At 38.2% G+C, this 18,045-nt stretch overlaps 1 protein-coding gene across 2 annotated transcripts in view; it reads left to right on the top strand.

Moving 5' to 3' along the window:
* Positions 1-18,045, top strand: part of DPYD (dihydropyrimidine dehydrogenase) — a 317,433-nt gene that overhangs the window by 185,966 nt on the left and 113,422 nt on the right. For both annotated transcript variants that reach the window (XM_042818948.1, XM_042818949.1), the window contains one exon: positions 3,385-3,549. In XM_042818948.1, coding sequence (XP_042674882.1) covers positions 3,385-3,549 — 165 coding nt within the window. The remainder of the gene's footprint in view (positions 1-3,384; positions 3,550-18,045) is intronic.

An 18,045-nucleotide genomic window follows, 5' to 3' on the forward strand; every position in this document is an offset into this window, starting at 1 on the left:
ATTAACTTTCCAACAGTAATTTCTTTTGTTAGTGTCTAGTGTGGAATTTTCCTAATCCTGAAATCTACATTAATTTGCAACATTTCCCCAAGAAATGAATGAATTTTCTATGGACTGTTCTGTTTACTTTTGCCAATACCAATTAATTTTCTAGTCTTTTTTTTTTTTCCTGCAGCTTCATATTTTTGTGTGGTCAGAGATAAGATTTGTCCTCCCACAGTAGCACTTCATTAAAAGTTTTTTATCCTCAGACTTCATGGTACATGAAAGCTTTGTGCCATGTTTCCAATTGATTGTTTATTGCTTCTGTTCTCATAGGTAGGTAAGAAATATTTGCTTCATTTTGGAGTTTGAGGACATTCTGCTATTTCTATATGCAGACATATACTGTTACCTGTGTCCAGACCTATTTATCAGTGGGGTCATCTCTTTAGCAGCCTGCTCTTCTTAAAGTCAAAGAACTTTGTAGGTTCATATGCCAGAGTGTTTTCTCTCAAGTTTCTTGCATCAGTTCTGTGGTAGCTTCTATTCACGTATCAAGAGTGAAAGGGTTGTGTGCATAACTGGGGAAAAATTCTGCTTTTTCCTGAAGTTTCAGAAGAGCAATGATCAGCACCAGCATTTGTTCACCCCATTTCTACAAACAGAGAAAATCAGAATTCAAACAGAACAACCAAAGACTTCATGTTCCAATTCTGGTGAGCTGGAGCACAGTGGTTACTGCAGCTTCCTTGCCCGCTGTTTTGGGGCCAAACCCTAACAATTGGCCCACCACCAGGAGTGTCCATCTAACATGGCCTTAGCAAAACAAACTTAGTTAGATGCCTCACCTGATTATCTTCCTGCTTAGCTCTCATAGCTGTGGCAGGAGACTGAAGACAACTGTAAGGCAAGTTTTGTATGGGTATTTCACACTTATCTCAAAGAGGCAATTTTCTGTCACTTGTGTGATTTCATTCTGTATGTACATAGACAGATTCCTTGAATCATCACATAAGTTATAAATTCCATTTTGTTTCCTTGAACTGTGAGTCTCCTTGTGTCTGGGGCTGTCATGTGCTAACAAGAGCCAGGAGATGTGCCAGCGTGTCAGTCATTACAAACTCTCTCCATCCTGCTCACTCTGAGCTAGGAGAGGCAAATGAGTAATGGGATCTTGAAAAAGGACAGCCCATTCCTCTCGGGAGGAACCAAGACAAAAGAGCCAGGTGGTAATGTTTGGATTTCAAAGCCAAGAAGGATTTTTGGAAGCAGAAGCAGCTTGGTCAGGAAAGATAACAAAGTGGTGCAGGGCACAGCAGAGGGGTCCTGTGAGACTGAGGCGGTGCGGAGGCAGTGGGAGCTGCTGATTGAAAAAGCAGCTGTGAGCTGGCAGGGGACAGCAGGGAAAGGGCTCTGAGCACCAAAGGGGATCTCACAGAATCTCAAAGAAAATTCAAGAGAGTAAGGAAATCTAGGCAAAAAAAAAGCGTGTGTGTTTACTGTTTCATGTGTCTCTGCGCATCTCTTGTGGTCATTAATGTGAAGGGTGGCTGCTTTTGAGACAGTTTGCAAAGTCTGTGCATTACCTGATTCAGCTTCATGGAGTCATGCAGAGATAAATTGGTCCTCAGATGTTGGCAATGACTGCAGGAAGAAGCAAGTTGAAGCCATAGGGATTCAACAACAGTTGCAAGGTCTCAACAAGGGTCTCTGTTCTTAGAAGAGATTGCCTGGAAACCCAAGGCAGATGCAGGAACTTCAGAGTGTTTTTGTATGGAAGCAGAATGAGGCTTTGTGACTGTCCCACAAGCATTTTTTTCAAAGCTGTAATATGTTGAACTTTGAATTCTTACCTTTACTGAAACGAGAGAGTGGGAGGAGAACAAAACATGCATATGTTAAGATAACAACCATACTTCCATAGAGGGCTCCAAGCATTGCCTGGCACACACAGCCGCAAGTCTGCCACAGGGTGGGAATTGTGTCCCATCCACTTACCCAGAGGATGGGTTGGTGGCATGGACTTAGTGCTTCCTTGGTTGCAAAGCTTCTGACTCATCCAGAGTGAGAAGAAAGGGAGAATGAAGCTCCAGGCAACTTGAAGCACGGTCAAAGTAACATCCACTTGCTGGAAATTAGCATGTGCTGTGCTCGCAGGAGTCTGGTTATCAGCTTCACTTGTTTTGCCATGCTGGATGGTGCGATAGCACTGGCCTATATGTAGGAATAGCTTTCTGGGATGGAGTCAAATAGCAATTTCCTCTGCAAACTGATATAAATGGTTCTTCTGCATGAGCTGCAATTTGTGTAAGCTGTTTTGGGAACGAGAGAAGTGTACTTTGCAGTTTGTTTTGGGTTTGCATCAACTCCGAAAACGTTCCAGATTTTTTTTTCCTGAAAATATATCTTAACTGTTGAGAGAGAGGTGTGAAGCTTTTGTGATTAAGGGAAAATGTTTTAATAGGAAAATTAGGAATTATTGTGATGCCCAGGTTTCAGATTTTTTTTCAGGCCATAAAATTAGATGAACTAGGGAGATTACTTTGAACGATTTCTACATATGTAAATGGACATGTAATTAACTATCACTGTAAAATATTAATGCATATTTACTGTATAATAAGTAATTCAACTTTATAAACAAATGAAGATTATCCCAAATTTACATACAGTGTGAAGAAAAGTCCCTTTATCCTCTGTAACTGTAGCATTTGGCAGATTTAGGAATAAATAATCTTTTGTGGCAAGGGTATGCCTTATCAAACATATGCAGATCAGTGCTAATTAATGCTAATTAAGGTTTCCTGTCTATCTAGTTGGAAAAACGTCCAAATGTTATGAAATCCAGTTAGTATGCCTATTACCCTAATTGTTTTATATGGGATGGTTCTTAATTAAAATATGTAAATTGACCTTAATTGCTATATACTAATGGAGGTTCATGTTATCTCACTAAAAATGACAAGATGGTGAGGAGGGATACTTAAACAAATAATTCCAATACATTTGTAAATAAATGACCTTTAGTCAAAATTATTTTTTAATTGGAAATTGGCAAAAAGAATGTTTTACCATATATGTTTCTCTTTAGGTTTAAGTAATATCCGAATTTACAGTCCTTTGTAAATATAGATATGGTGACATTGTAGCTTAATTAAGCCTACTAAACAAGTCAACATTTTGCGTGTTTACTGTATATTTCAAAATTGTTTGCTAACCTCGTGTTTACCTTCAGAAATATTGTAGATTGCAGCACTGATCTTAATTTGAACCACTTCTGTTTCAATTTTGTAATTTTGATCTCTTTTAATCGTATCACTTTGTATGTGAAGTCTGATGTACGGGTTTGCTGAGGACCGGACCTGTGACTCTGACTTCTCATCAGGCCTCGCTGTTTTCTAGGATATTGTGACCAACGTTTCTCCGAGGATTGTGCGTGGAGTTACTTCGGGTCCCATCTATGGCCCAGGCCAAGGCTCTTTTCTAAACATTGAACTGATCAGTGAGAAAACAGCAGCATATTGGTGTAAAAGTATTACTGAACTGAAGAGTGACTTTCCAGAACAAGTAAGTACCACTCAATTGTGAAGTATATTTAAAAACCCCCATTTGTGGATCTGTAAAAGCTCATCTATTTAATGTTTAGTAAACAGAATGCCAATTTCTCTACTGATGATTGTTATTAAAAAATAAACAAACAAAACAAAACAAAACAAAAAAGCTCATCCAAATAATTTTTATGACAGCAAATGCTGTGAAATCTTTTTTCCACAAAAAAGGGGACAATTGCTTTCAGTTAGGCTGATGTTTATGTTCAGGTATGTAATAAGGAAAGAGCTGATCCCAGTATGGATGCTTATCAAGCGCTTCTGTGAATAATTTTGTATTTAAGATCATATTTAAAGATGAAACCTATAGTATTCATTTTCATTGTGAATTGAATTTGTGAAAGCAGTCTTTATTCTTTTCATTGTTAATCCAAATATGAAAGATAAGTAATTGCCTGCTTTAGGAGGAAAGAAACAACACTGACTTGAAGTTAACTTTGCTACAGGGAGAGGGGTTTTTTAGAGCCTTCTTGGCTATGGGGAATATCTGTCTAGAAGGTAATAATGAAAGTTGTAGCAGTGATGCCAGCTAGCTCCAGTTCTACTGAAAAGGTGGAAAGTAAAATTCACCTCAATCATCATCTCAAATGGTAAAGCTTGAAATCCCACAGCCTGGGTCTCTTCTGTCTTTAAATTATTACCTCTGTTGTTAAGCTACGAACAAAATAAGAGAACATTCCTGAGTACATCATGGCATATAAGTAGTCAGATTTTTCTCTTCTTCCTGAAGTTGAAATAAGAGTGCTTAAACACATTTTATTGACAGTAGAGGTTAAACACTGCATGTATAGTATGTCCTACTTCATTATACATGGGCTGTGTGCTGCTTTGCTCAGGTTCACATCACTTTATTTACCATGGCTGGGCTTTGTGATAGTGAAAGTGTGAACCAAAGGATAATGCTATAATTCTCTGACTTTAACACCCTTTGTCTAAGTCCTGGATATTGCAGGTGGCAGACTGCTGTGGGAATGGTCTCCTATTGCAGTCTTCACCAAAATTCTCTCATGGAACTTTGTGCTTTTCACTAAATTCTTCTCTTCCGTGAGTGAAAGCACTAGCAACCATTTCAAAAGGAAATCCTAATTTTAGAAGACCTAGCTCTGCATGTGTGATGTGAAGAAGTTCCACTCTTCTGTAGTTCCCGGGGTGGACATCTTTTGATCTTCCCTTTGGATGTGGATTATTGTGCATTAAGTTCCTGTTTGCTGTGGCTGCTGCTGTGGATTTCGTGGGGCTGATATTGAAGTGTGGGCAGGGAACACAACACCCAGCATTGCACCTTGCCTGCCCTCATGGAGATTGTTAAAATGTGCCAATGAACTCAACTAAGAACTGCTATAACTGTAATGGTAAATTTGTTGCTAACTTTAAACAGATTTTTGTTTGCTGAGTAGAAATCTCTTGGTGCTTATTTTGAAATACTCTGAATAATTAGAGCTTGCAGTTATTATTATTATTATTTTAAATCCTGTTCTCTCCTCTAAAAAGGCTTTTTAAACTTGATGTAATTTGGGTTGGTTTTTTTTATTTTTTTATTTTTTTTAATTTTATTAAAACTAAAAGAAGTTTCTGCCTGGGTGAGCTTGATTAACAAACAGAGAATGACACTTTAAACTCAGGTAAAAGCTAAGCGCAGATGAGGACACTAGTAACTAAAGAAACTTACCTTGCTACAGTAAATATTGAAGATGAACCAAAATTGTTACATAATCACTTCTGCTCTGTAATGCAAGCAATTTAAAGTCAAATTTTCTGTACAAGTTAGAAAGATATAAGCAAAATAGTTACCTCATTGGGAGCCAGTGTTGCAACTGCATCATATTACGTGCCTTTAGGAAGAAGCAATCTGTAATGCAAAAGAAGCTACTCAGTTCCCCTAATGAGGCCTAGGGTTTAAAGTAAAATTTGCAAGGGATTTTGCAAAAGAGAACCACCTGGCAGAACTCGATGGAAAATATCAGGTAGCTGTGACTTCTTGCCTCTATAGATCAGGAATTAGCACCCCGATTGTACAAACACGCTGTCTGCTATCCTTTGGCAGGCGGCCTGATTCCTTCTTGAGTCCCCTCTGTCTGCAGCCTTTCCCAGTATTCTCTTCTTTGACCCTGAATTTGAGTGGATCCGAGCAAAATCTGCCCACAGCAAAAAGTTGCTTGTATACTACTGGGGTGTTAATTAAATATTTTAATGGTCAAAGCAGTGGAGAAAGAAGGGAAAATGATCTGGATTTTGAAGGCTTCTTTTTGAAATATCATCAAAATCTTTGCTGTTTCAACTTTTCTTTTTTTTTTTTTTTTTCTTTTCCCCCTAAAGTTAATTCAATATCACTATTACTGTTGTTTCTTTTTCCAGAAAACCATAACAACAGAAACTAAGTAATTAGGTGTTACTCGCAGCACAGGCCCAATAAACGTATATACTTTATAATACATTAGATGCTTCTCTGTTTAAGGTTTGCAGTTAAAGATGGGTTTGTTTTCCTTCTGTTACTTCAGTCCTCTCATTGAGCTATTACTTCAGCAACTTGTTTGATACCACTGAAAACATATGGTTTTATTCATCATTGTTCATAGTTAAATTTTCAAAGTAGGTAGCATGAAAAAGTGTCCACTGATCTCCTGTATGCCCAGAAAACATCCTTTCAGTCAGAGAGCTGTGAAAGTGAAAAGAAAATAGGTCTTTTTGTGTTTGTCATCTCTTTTTTCTTTCCCAGATATTGTGTTTACTTATGTATATTGGCCTGCCTTTGTTGTATCCAAGCATCTTCCTTACACGCTTAACTGAGTTTTTTTTGATGTGTCTATGAAATATTTCTATTTTTCTCTATTTTGAGAACCACATAGAGTATCTGACACTATAGGATTTATCATTCTCTGAAATTAATAATCAGATTAAAATTGATTTTTTTTTTTTAATTTATTGCTAGAGGCTGAGAACTTGGCACTGAGTAAAGTCAGAACAGTGATGTTACTAACTTCACAGTCCTAAATATAATAGGAAAATATCCCTTCTGAATTAGTGGAAAGCTGATCCCTTATTGGTAAATTTTGCATCTCCCTCCCAAAAGATAGCAAGTTATTTGTCACATGGTATATTAATCTGAAGCTCAAGAAAAAAAGTGAAGGAAAAATACTGATAATCAAACTTTTCTGATTGAATATTAATTAGCACTTGTTTGAGATAAATGTCTTCTGCAACCTCAAGTAGTCAGGTAGCCTGTTCTCACTCCTCCCTGCTGTAGGGGGATTACTTGGGGCAAGATCAATAAAAGCTGCCACCATGTAATACAAATATTACCTCAACATCATAATGAGCACAAGGAAGACTTCCCCTAAGGTCTACTTTGAGTTTTTTGAAATGGCCATGAGAGATTTTCCAAAGACTCAAGCAGACATAGCCCACAAAAGACCCATTCTTTCTCCCTTCCTGGTGAAGAGTTCCTCTTTTGTTGATGTACCAGGCCTGGTTTGCATGGAACTACCTTTCTTCATGGCAGGCAATGTGGCACTGTATTGTAGATTTGTGACCAAAACACTGTTGGTAACCCACAAGTGTTTCAACTCATGCGGAGCAGTGCTTGCTCAGTGTCAGGGCCTTCCTGTTTTCTTCCTTTGCCCTACAGCAAACAGGCAAGATGGCCCTGGAGGTACACAGCAGGGACAGCTGACTGACACTAAACAGGGGGATATTCTGCTCAGGAATAGGATTTAGGAAAGGGCAAGAATGGGTAATTTTTTCCCTAAAGTTTTTGTTGCGTGGATGCTCCCTGAGGATTTGTTTGCTTGGACATGTGATATTTGAAGTGCTTTAGATAGCTGGACAAGAGATCTAACACTGATGTCGTAATATGTCTAGCTTTCATATTCTATTTATTGAGGAGTTACTTGACTGTACACTGTATTGGTGTACTCCTAGACAAAATGGTATTTTATCGTATATTCAAGAAACAGGAGGCTTAAGAAATATGAATTTGGGCAAGTAGACTTCACCTTGTGATATGATCAGGAACATAGAATATGAAGGGCAAAATATCACTTATGCAAGTCTGCAAGCTATAATAATCAGTAGAAACTGGCTGAAAAAGGACTACAGAACCTTGCAAGAGAATTTATTGCTGATATTTAATATTCACTTATTTGACATCAGTTACAACGTAGTTGTTATCTGGGCTGGGAACTGTGAATACTTGTCATGGCAATAAATCTATATGTGCCAGTAAAACCAGGAGCTGTATGCACAGTGGAATTGAAAGTCTGGAGAATCATTTTTGGTGATTGCAGAGGAATCAGGTATATTGCCGGTAGCACTTTTTTCTTCAGAAAAAGCCTACAAGCTGGCCCTCATCCAAAACTTTTGCTTATCATAGCTAAGCCTGCTCGTTTGAGTTGGTTAATCAGCTACTTACACAGATGACTATTCTTCCACTCCCATAAGCAAGTCTGTGTATTTACAATACCTTGTAGCTAGTCAAAGATTTTAGGGCTTCATATCACCCTGGAGCCTCTTCAGCATTTGCACTGGGGAGAAAAACTTGAGGAGACAAATGTCTGAAAGTGGTAAAACACTTATCTACCAATTATTGTGGTGATGGTGATGGGCACAACTACCAGAGAGTCTTTCAGCACCTTCCCAAACCCATAATTGGTACCCAAAAGTAAGCAAATTCATTTAAAAAATTTCAATACATAGATTGTTTGTGTCTGAGCACAGGCAGGGGAGGTTACAGCACTGCTAATAAAGGCCTTTGGAATGATATTTAAAGAAGAAAAATAGATTGCTTGGGAAATGTCATTCACCACAGGGCTGACAGAAGTCCATCACAAACCAGAAAATATCTGAGAAATTTGAAAAATGAAGAACTGGGATCTTGGAAGATGCCGTACTGAGTATTTTTCAGTATTGCTGTATTTGTATACTGATGTCCTAGAAGTAAATTTTTGATCTCCTTTCTGAGCATGAATGAGTTTGAGCTGCTGTATGATTCTAAGGAATTTATATAGGATACCAGATTGTCAGCTATGACACTGATTCTGTAACTCAGATATTGGTGTCGTGACGTGTTGAATTGAGAAACCTCTTCTGCCAGAAACAGTCAGTACTTTAGGACCCCAAAACTAAGCTGAAACATCTTGTCTTCCTAATGTTTGTTCTGCTGCACGCGGAATGTTGCTGACAGTCCTTCTGACAGTTAGTCAGCAGAGAGCAGCTTCTCAAGGCTGAAACTGTTAAAGATATATTTTTGTTCAACAATTTTGTTCAGAATGTCCTACGAACACCTGTCAGGAATAGCCATGCCAGAGTGTGAGTGAGAAGAGCAGATCATTGTATTCCAGGCTGATAACTGACTTACTTGCAGCATTGTCTAAAAAATGATTAAAAATGTCTTGAAGTTCTTAGGAATGTTATATTACATTATACTTATCTATGCAGATATGAAACAAGACAGCTAGTACAATGAAAAACATTTGTATTATTTGTAAACTTTTACCCTCTCTGTCTGCACTAACAGTAGACCTTCTATAATCTGTTCACTGGGAGGAATTGACCAATGTATCTGTAAAAATCTTTCCTATGATTCTTCTTTGAAATGTAAAAGGGATATAGGTTGGAAATTTTTTTTTAAGATATAGAGGATTCATAGGCATCACATTTTTACTGTGAGAACAGGTATAGCCTGTCTTTCTCAGTAGGCATGTTAGGGATAATTTGAATATTATTGCAGGCATTGTTATGACTTTTACTTTTGGTGAGTGTTTAGAGGTCTGTGAGATGTTGTGTGCTGTACACACTATTTACATTTTGACATAGCAGTCACTATGATGGGTTCGGGTTATGTACTGTATTAATTTTTTTAACATTTATATTTGGAATTCAGAACAACGTTTGTAATCTCTGTAGTGAGGGAAAGTGAAAGGCAGAACCTTCTCCGTGTTCTCAGCAGTCATGTTTGGAAGAAATGAAGGTCAAATCATCAGCTGGCTTTTTTCCGTACGTATCTGTTCTTTCTTGGGCTGGTATAGATAGGTATAGCTTTCCACACAGGGAAACCATATTTTATACTCCAGTGGATGCATACATGTATCCGCTTGAAAAGTCACAGACACCTTGACAAGCTTAACTGTGGAAGATGTATCTACAAACTCAGAGGAAAGCAAGCAGGTGGGGCTGTTCCCATGTGGACCTCACCTTGTGCCAGCAGCAACCATATGCTGTAGACCTGAATGAGGACTGCAAATCCCATGTGTAAATTCCCAAAAGAAGATCCTTGTACATCAACTGCTTATCATGGAACTGCCCAGCAGTACAGAGCAGCTACCTGGATTCTCTGCTTTCAGGTTCACTAATCACACTGAAAACTGCAGAAGTTGTTATTGCTGCAGCTTAAATTTCTTAAAGCCAACCATCATGGATGCTTTGTAGGAGGTGAAAAAACCCACACAGCAGTTGTTAAATTCACCATATGGAAAAGATCCCTTTCACTACAGAAAGCTGGCAGCAGGCCTAGTCCCTTAACATCAGAGGAAATCCTAGCTGAAAAGGGAGGACGAGGTTGCAATGAAGTGCATGAAGTGCTCATACTAGCTACCTTGCCCAGGGACTAAATCTGTTGTCCCTAGCAAAGGGGGTGCAAGAATGGCCAAGACTTATCAATATCCTGTGACCACTGTGATGGGTAGATAAGAAGAGACCTCAGAGCATGGAGCATACAACTACCTTCCCTTTCTGCCTTCATCCTTCGCCACAGTGAAAAAGGAGAATGAAAAATGCTACCTAGAAAAGGGGAGAAAAGAGCTGCTGTAAAGAAGAGCTGAAAAATACACCTCTGCATGTTCCTTGGGAGTTCTCACTCTCCCAGCTCCTGAGGCTGTCCTCATTTCTCCTGACACCTGTTCAGCTCCTCATGAACTTGCAGAACGTATTTTCCTCTTTGCAGTCTATGGAGGAATTCATCGAGAACTTCAGTTTACCCACTGGGTTTACACCAGAAGTCCTTTTCTGTAGGCACAGCAGTTTCTATTTGCAAAAATACATGAACAAAAACAGAAGCTAGCAACAGAAATGTTGATGTATTGGGCCTTTGAGACCACATTTTCTTATAAGGAAGGAAACTTTCTGGGAAAGGCACTTCCACAGTTCATAATAAATTCTCAAACATCATATGAACAAAATATTAATAGATATGGGACTGAGATTCAAAATATGATTCTGTAGACTTTAACTTCTTCTTGATGCTTATGTGTTAGTGAAAAAATGGGATAGTACTGGAAAATTTTTATCTATTATCAGCATTTATTTCTGATTTTTACAATATTGTTATCTGTAGCAAATTTGCTTGAGGCTTGAAAAGTAGTGGAGGACTGGCAAGTGGTCAGCTGACACTTCTATTCCAGGAGAGATCTTCAGACCTTGCATGCAAACTTGTAAATGCTCTTCTAAACAATGGAATTACTAAAAAGGAAAAAACAAAAGGGGGGAAGGCGGATGGAGGGGGGAGGGGGGTGAGGAAGGAGCTTTTGTGGTAGGCCATACCTTAAAAAATGTGATTTGATCAAAAGAGACTCTGCTGATGAAGGCAGCTTCAGTTTCTAAAAGCATCTGACAGGGTCCCTCACTGAAAGATTCAAAAGAAAGCTGCTATAAGATCAGAGGAAATAAATACACATGAAAATATGACTAGTTAAAGACAGAAAACAATATTAAGGAATACTTAATTTTCACACTGAATAGAGCTGCAGTTAAGTTCTCTGGGGATCTGTATTGTGTTCTATGCTATTTAAAATAATTATTAACAGTCCGGAAAAGAGAGAGAATTTGAAAAATGTAAACTTTGCTGGTAATGGTAAGTCTTGTAGGCAAACAGTAAGAGCTGAACTATAAGGGTATTGCAAAAGATCTTACATTACTGAGTGATTGGCCAATGAACTGCCAGATAAAATTAGATGAAGACAAATGTAGTGATGCACGTAGAAGAAAACAGTTCTAAATTTATGTATACAGTGATTGATTCTAAGCTAGCTATACTAAAGTTGTAGCAGAGAGAGCTATGAAAATCTCAGCTTAATGCTCAATACATTGAAATAAAGCATATCAAACACAGAATTTATAGGAAAGGAAGAGAGAGTAAAGAAAAAACCTTCACTATGCCACAGTACTGGTTCATTTTACTTCTGCGTTTTGAATAGACTGCAGTTCAGATTTATTTTTCTCAGCAGCCGGATTGGAACCAGAAGGGAGAAGTGGAAGGAAGTGGCAAGATATGCTTCTGCACGCTTCACAGTGACTGTGGGACCTGCTCTTAGAGGGCACTACTCATGCCAAAGGGACAAAAAAAAAACTACTCGAAGAAATTATTTAGAGAAGGCGATGGTTGCCATCAATGATCTCATGTATAGGAACACAAGGAAGCCTGCTAAAAATGTACCCAGAAATAATGTGTGTTTGTGTGTGTTCAACCGATCATGCACTATGTGTCTGATCAATTGGTCCCAACTGCCACGATATTAATCTCTTCTAAATGTGTTTTGTTTTTAAGAATACGGTTGCTAATCTGGCAAAGACTGGAAACACACATTCCTACCACCAACTCAAGAGAATTTTATTTCTATAAAGCACATACCTTCTTCAGCAGACTGCAATTTGTAATGAAAGTATGACCTCACAGTAAATTCAGAGAGATTCTGACAATCACTGATTCAAATGTACATGTTGGTGGTGACAAATTAGGACCTTGAGGAGAAATGTGAGAAGGTCTTTTATGTTCTGCACTTGGAAAGAACCACTTTGTTGAGAAACCTGTCAAATTAGTTTTGTGCAGAGCTGTACTTTCTTACTATGCACGTTATACAGCCATGAATTATTTTGTTTGTTTTACCTTTACAGCTATGGTTTGACAAATAGTAAGTAGCACAGTAAGGCGGAGAACTATTTGTACGTATGCTAAGAATATCCTTTTGATTTGGAGAGTGAGTTATTGATCTCTGAAAGAAAAGAACAATTTTCACAATTCTGTGAGGACTGTGAGCTCATCTTTAAAACTTTAGCCTTAGGGTAAGAACTAGGAGAAAACTAAAGCAGTTTCTGAAATACTTCACCAGCAATCTCCTAGAAAATGACCCAATCTTCATGATTATTGGAAAAGACAAACTCCCTAATGGCCAGCATCAGCTGGGGCTTGTTCAGGCTGGTTTTTGGCCATTGCCATTGCTAAAAATTCCTTATTTGAAGAGAGATGTGAGTGGTCATTAATCAGAAATCTCAATGAAGGAGATGCACTAAATGTAAAAATGCAAAGAGGATAAAAAAAAATATTCTAGAATGTAATTCTGCTGACCATGACATGAATAGTTGTATATCTTTATTCATCGCACTAAGGCTTAAACTTCCTTTTATTTTTCTGTATAGACTATTATTTACAGAAAATAAAAAGACTTCTTAAATGCCCAACTGCTTTTTTGGGTTTGTAGGGTACTGTGCACACAATGAAGTGCTACAAAATGATCTGCGAAATCTGTGTGTAAGACAGAGCAGTCATTCTTTCTAGAAATGTCCTCCATAAACAGCAAAAAATGGAATTGCATCATGCATTAAAAAAAAAGAAAGAAAAGGCAAAAAAATTTGGTTTAAAATCATTAGCAATCAGTGATATATCAAAATTAAATTCTTAACTTTTCAAAAGTGCCAAAATTCCACTAGCACTATTATCTGTGCAAATCAATTACCTCTCCCCACCCCTAGTACTTTTCCTCATTTCTGTATCAAACTTTTCATAGACAATTGGGTTACATTACCAAATTTGATCTTCTAAAATGCACAGCAGCTGCGACATTCATTTTTAGTGGCTATGATATGATTTTAGTCTTTTATGAGGCACTGAGCTTATATGATTTAGATAATTCTGCTTTTTTTTTCTTTTACAAACTGTACACTACAATGCTAATAAAGCAAATGTATACTTGGTAAAAGTAATAAGTGTATGCGGTTCCTGTAGCCCATATTCTGCACTTAATTTCTATGATGTGGTTTGCATTTTAGGCATTCTGCTAGAGCTCTAATGAAGAAAAATGTGAAGGCTAGATCTATATTTAAAAGTCTTGCTCATGTACTTATGTAGGCTAGAAACACTAAAAATAAAATCACATCTAACTACTGTCCTAGCAGAACCCTAGTGTAGATGCAGCTATACCATCACAGAGTTTATTTTTATTCAGGATCAAGCAAAGTGTTTGTTTCACCAATATGAACTGCACTACAGGAAGAGAGCTAGCTCTGCACAGGCATGTTCTAGCTTAGACCAGAAAGGCAAAGGCACCACCACAGCTGGAGCCATTCTTTGACTGACAGCTGCTGGACCTTATCCCAGCTCCTGGTGCTTTCTAGTAAGGGGGGTTGTGAAAAGATCTCAAATTCCTTTCAAAATATAGGAATAAGAGTTTAATATGTATGTATGTATGTATATTTATCCTCAGAGAAAGATGTAGATAAGCAGAATTTTTACAAGGCTCTGAACTGATCTTAGTCTGTATCCTGAACACCATTAATATCCTCTTAACTTTTTATGCACACCAAGTTTAAGAACTGTGATCATAAACTTCTACAAAACTGTAGTCATGAAACTTCTTGTAGGTGTCACATTCCCATATTCTAGATATCAGTTCACTCTGCTTTTATATTCAAGTCCTTTTTAAAATTCTGATTGAAAGTAATGAATTGTACTCACTGTTATGGTTAGGTAGCAAGTAGTAAACAAGTAAGATTAGGTGGCCAGCCCAAAAGAAGCAGACTAATACCATCTTATGATATTAGTCTGGTATTTTATGGAATTTGAAAGAGCTCTGAAATAGTCAGTTGCTGCAGGTGCTCTGATTTAGGTAACTCCTAAATCAATGGAAATGTTTTTGTATGTATAAGCCATGGGTGCATATCTAGTGGAGGTGGAACAGTCATTTAATTGCAAAGGAAAATGTGACAGTATGTACCTATTTTCTAAATGTTTAAAACAAGTAAAACCAAGGTTTTGTTGAAGTAGACTTAAATACATCCTTTGTTATGAGTCGCTGAAGTTCAATATGAACTGTAAGAAACAAGCACTATTTTTCTATTCTGTTCCCTGCTGCCGGGCCTGTCAGTCTCAGCTCCTCAGAAAAAATGTTTTTCGCTGGCCTATGTTTACATATTATTCTTTTTTAAGCTGACTGTTTCCAACCTGTTCCAAATTTCATTTTCACTTAATTATCTTTATACCTAACATTTTTGTAATTACATGTATTGTTTCAGCCTATGCAGAATAGTTAGGAGTTAGGGTTTGGAAAAGTCATAGCTCTAAATTTCAAGATAGCGTTTATAAAACTCATAGCACTTCACTTGTGCCAAAGTCTGATGCTGTCTGTCGCTGTTGAGGCACCGCAGGATTACCTCTACTGATACAGGTGTATTGTTAAATAAGCCTAGGGTTCCCATTAATGTGAGCTTAATGAGAACTGGTTGTCTTCCTCCAGGTGATGAGAGCTACTTTTGTTCATTTGGAGAGGTGAAATCTGAGGAGGAGTGAGTGAAGTATTGGTATTTTTTGCCTGGTATTTTGCTTTGCTGCGATGTGAGGTTTGTGTGTTGTGTGAGGGAGGTGAATGGTACACTGTAGTTGTGAAAGTGGCCTTTCTGCTAGGTTGCGGGTCTCTGTCTCTGAAACAGCTGATTCTTATTAAAATGCAGAGCTGCGTTGGTTCAGGTTGTGACAGGAGAAGTAGAACTGAAGAATGTTGCTTTAGTACAGTAAAGAGGGAGAACAAAATCCAGAAGTAGATAACAATGAAGAAAAATAAACTGGCCCTACAAGACCACAGAGTGAAACAGTACAGGCAGCAATGAAGTAGACCTCAAAAGGGAGCAGAGATGATAGGCTGAAGTTTATGTGAGAGAACAGAGAGCAAAATATAGACATAAAAGACGTGTTTGAACAAATGCAAGACTGCAGCAGGGTCCTCTGCTAGGGAATGTCTCAACAATGTTGGAATTGGTAAAGATAGGTGGCTTTATGCTTAATGCAAGAGTATGAGATAATAAGAGAATCAGGGAAGAACACCATGCGTATCTGTGCAGGGAGTGTTCATGGGATCATCTGAAAACTCAGATTTGGCAGGGGCCTCAGGAAGTGAGGTGAGCTAGTCCAACTTTCTGCTCAAAGCAGAGTGATTATGGAATCAAAACATTCAGAGAAAGCAATACTGATTCAGGGAAGATGCCCAAAGAAGTGCAAATTTAAGTGATCTTCAGCAGAACTGTTCTAGAAGAATAGGCAAAGTGTCACAAGAAAATGAAGCATCACTAACAGATGATAGAACAGTTGTTGTTGGGTAGTTAAGTGGACTGCAGCACTCTGCTGTACTGCTCAGTGGGAAGGTAACCCAGAAGGACTTCTTGTAAATGATTCTCACTGAAATTCTGATGGAGATGCATCCCTCAGGTCCCACTGTGGCCTTTGAAAACATCTTGTTTCCAACCTTGTGAACACTTGCAGTCTGTCTCCCTTCAGTCCCATTGAGCAGGCAGATCTTTTGGAGCGAGGAAGTTCTCTTTACGAAGATACCTAACCAGGAAGGAGAAAACAGCTAGGAGATCAACAGGTCTCCCCCACACAACTGGCATGCAAAGCCTTCAGATAATTTGTTGAAAAGGGGACAAGACCTACAGCCTGTTCCTGCACACCTTCTTGATGAATATACCCTCATCTATCAGAATCGCATAGCTTAAGAACTGGTTGTGAAAAATCAGGTAATTATCGGTGCTTTTGAGAGTATTGCTGCAGCAGTAATAGAGAAAAGAGAGAGTGGAAAAGCTGGGGAGGATGCAACTAGGCTGACAAAATCACTTATTGCTCCCAAGCATTGTTTTGGCACTAGCAATGTCACATGATGAAATAGATCACAGAGCTGTAGAGTGTAAAGAAGAGGAAGGGTGTTTTTTTTCCTCATCTAAGCTACATTTTCCTCTTCTACCTGCACAGAGTCTGCTAGTTTTCCTGAGCCTTCAAATCCAAGGAAGCGAATTAAAGGAAGCCCTGGGGGTGATGGAACAAGGGAATAGAGAGGATGGACTTCCTGGGGATGGAAAGAGACAGATATGTCCTGGGGAATTGCTGGCTGACTTAATGCAGGAGTCAGCGATCTCTAACAAAGTTATTCAATGTACATGTTGTCTCTTTTAATTTTCAACTGAATTTGTTTTCTAAGAAATTAGACATCTTTATTGCTAAGTAATAGGGGAAATTTATGAAATCTGCATGCCTCTGGAAGGAATCAGAGCCTGGAGGAACTGGAGGATCTTAGAGTACCTTTCACCTAATGGTCACTCATTCCTTCTATTGGAGCAGGCTACAGCCCTTGCACATATTCGTCTCCAGTTGGTTTCCCCGTCAGAGGGGCACCCTGCTGAAAGTTGCTCATGCTTCTGTGAGAATAAACAGTAACAATTAGCGAGGTCCTGTTATAACTGTTATAAAAAGGACTGTGGATATATCTCAGTAAAAAATCTGATGAGAGAAAAGTGTCTATAGATGGAGGAAAAAAAAATCAACAAATTTGTGTTGCCTCTTGTGAGTGCTGTTTCCATATGTTTTTTAAAGTAAAATAGTATGTCAGCATCCTGGTGTAAAGCTTTTGCTACAGGTCGTAGCATGCATCTGAAATATCGTAGAATTAGATATACCCATTGTCCATTAGCTACTCCAATGCTGTATTGGCCTCCTCTGGTTTCCCTTTATGTTAAGACAGTGTAGAAGGTACAGAAATACAGCAGAGGTATGGCATACACACAAGGGTTTATAGATATTCTTTGCTAGGAGTATGGCTGAAAATGAGTATCTGTCTTCTCTTGGATTCTGCCTTTGTTAACTTGAGTATTTTCCTTTCAATAATGCAAATTTCTATTCACTCATATTCAATTTCACACTTTACTGAAGAGACTAAAATTTGGACATTGTTTTCCTTGTCCAAAATGAAATCCTAACAATTCTGCTGAATTTTCTGCAAAGTTTTCAGCTGCATGGATAATTTTCAATGGAATTTGAAGGGCACTGAAATTTTCAACAGTCCATCATGAAATGGACATACTTTTTTAATCCCACAAAATATGTGAACTGCTTTCTACAAGAGCTACATTTTCTTTCATTAGGTATTTGTCTAGAGAATTTACATTTCAGGGTCACTTATCCTGTCCTCAAGAATTATCATGTCTTAATCAAGAGTACCTTCAAGCATGAGAGCTTTAAGTGCATCAGATCTTTTTTTGTTCTGTCCATTCACTTTGCTTTTAGTCGCATTCTAAGTTTATAAGTTTCTCTTGAAATGTTTTAATGAAAACCTAGCTTTTCATTTAGCGGCCACTTCTGTGAGAGGTATCTCTGTCTTCACATTTATGTGTACTAGTAAGGCCAAAGACAGTGTAGCTCTACTCCTGC

The sequence above is a fragment of the Centrocercus urophasianus genome, unplaced genomic scaffold, assembly GCF_019232065.1.
Source record: "Centrocercus urophasianus isolate 14NV4802_14NV808 unplaced genomic scaffold, USGS_Curo_1.0 seq_18, whole genome shotgun sequence".
Lineage (NCBI taxonomy): Eukaryota > Metazoa > Chordata > Aves > Galliformes > Phasianidae > Centrocercus > Centrocercus urophasianus.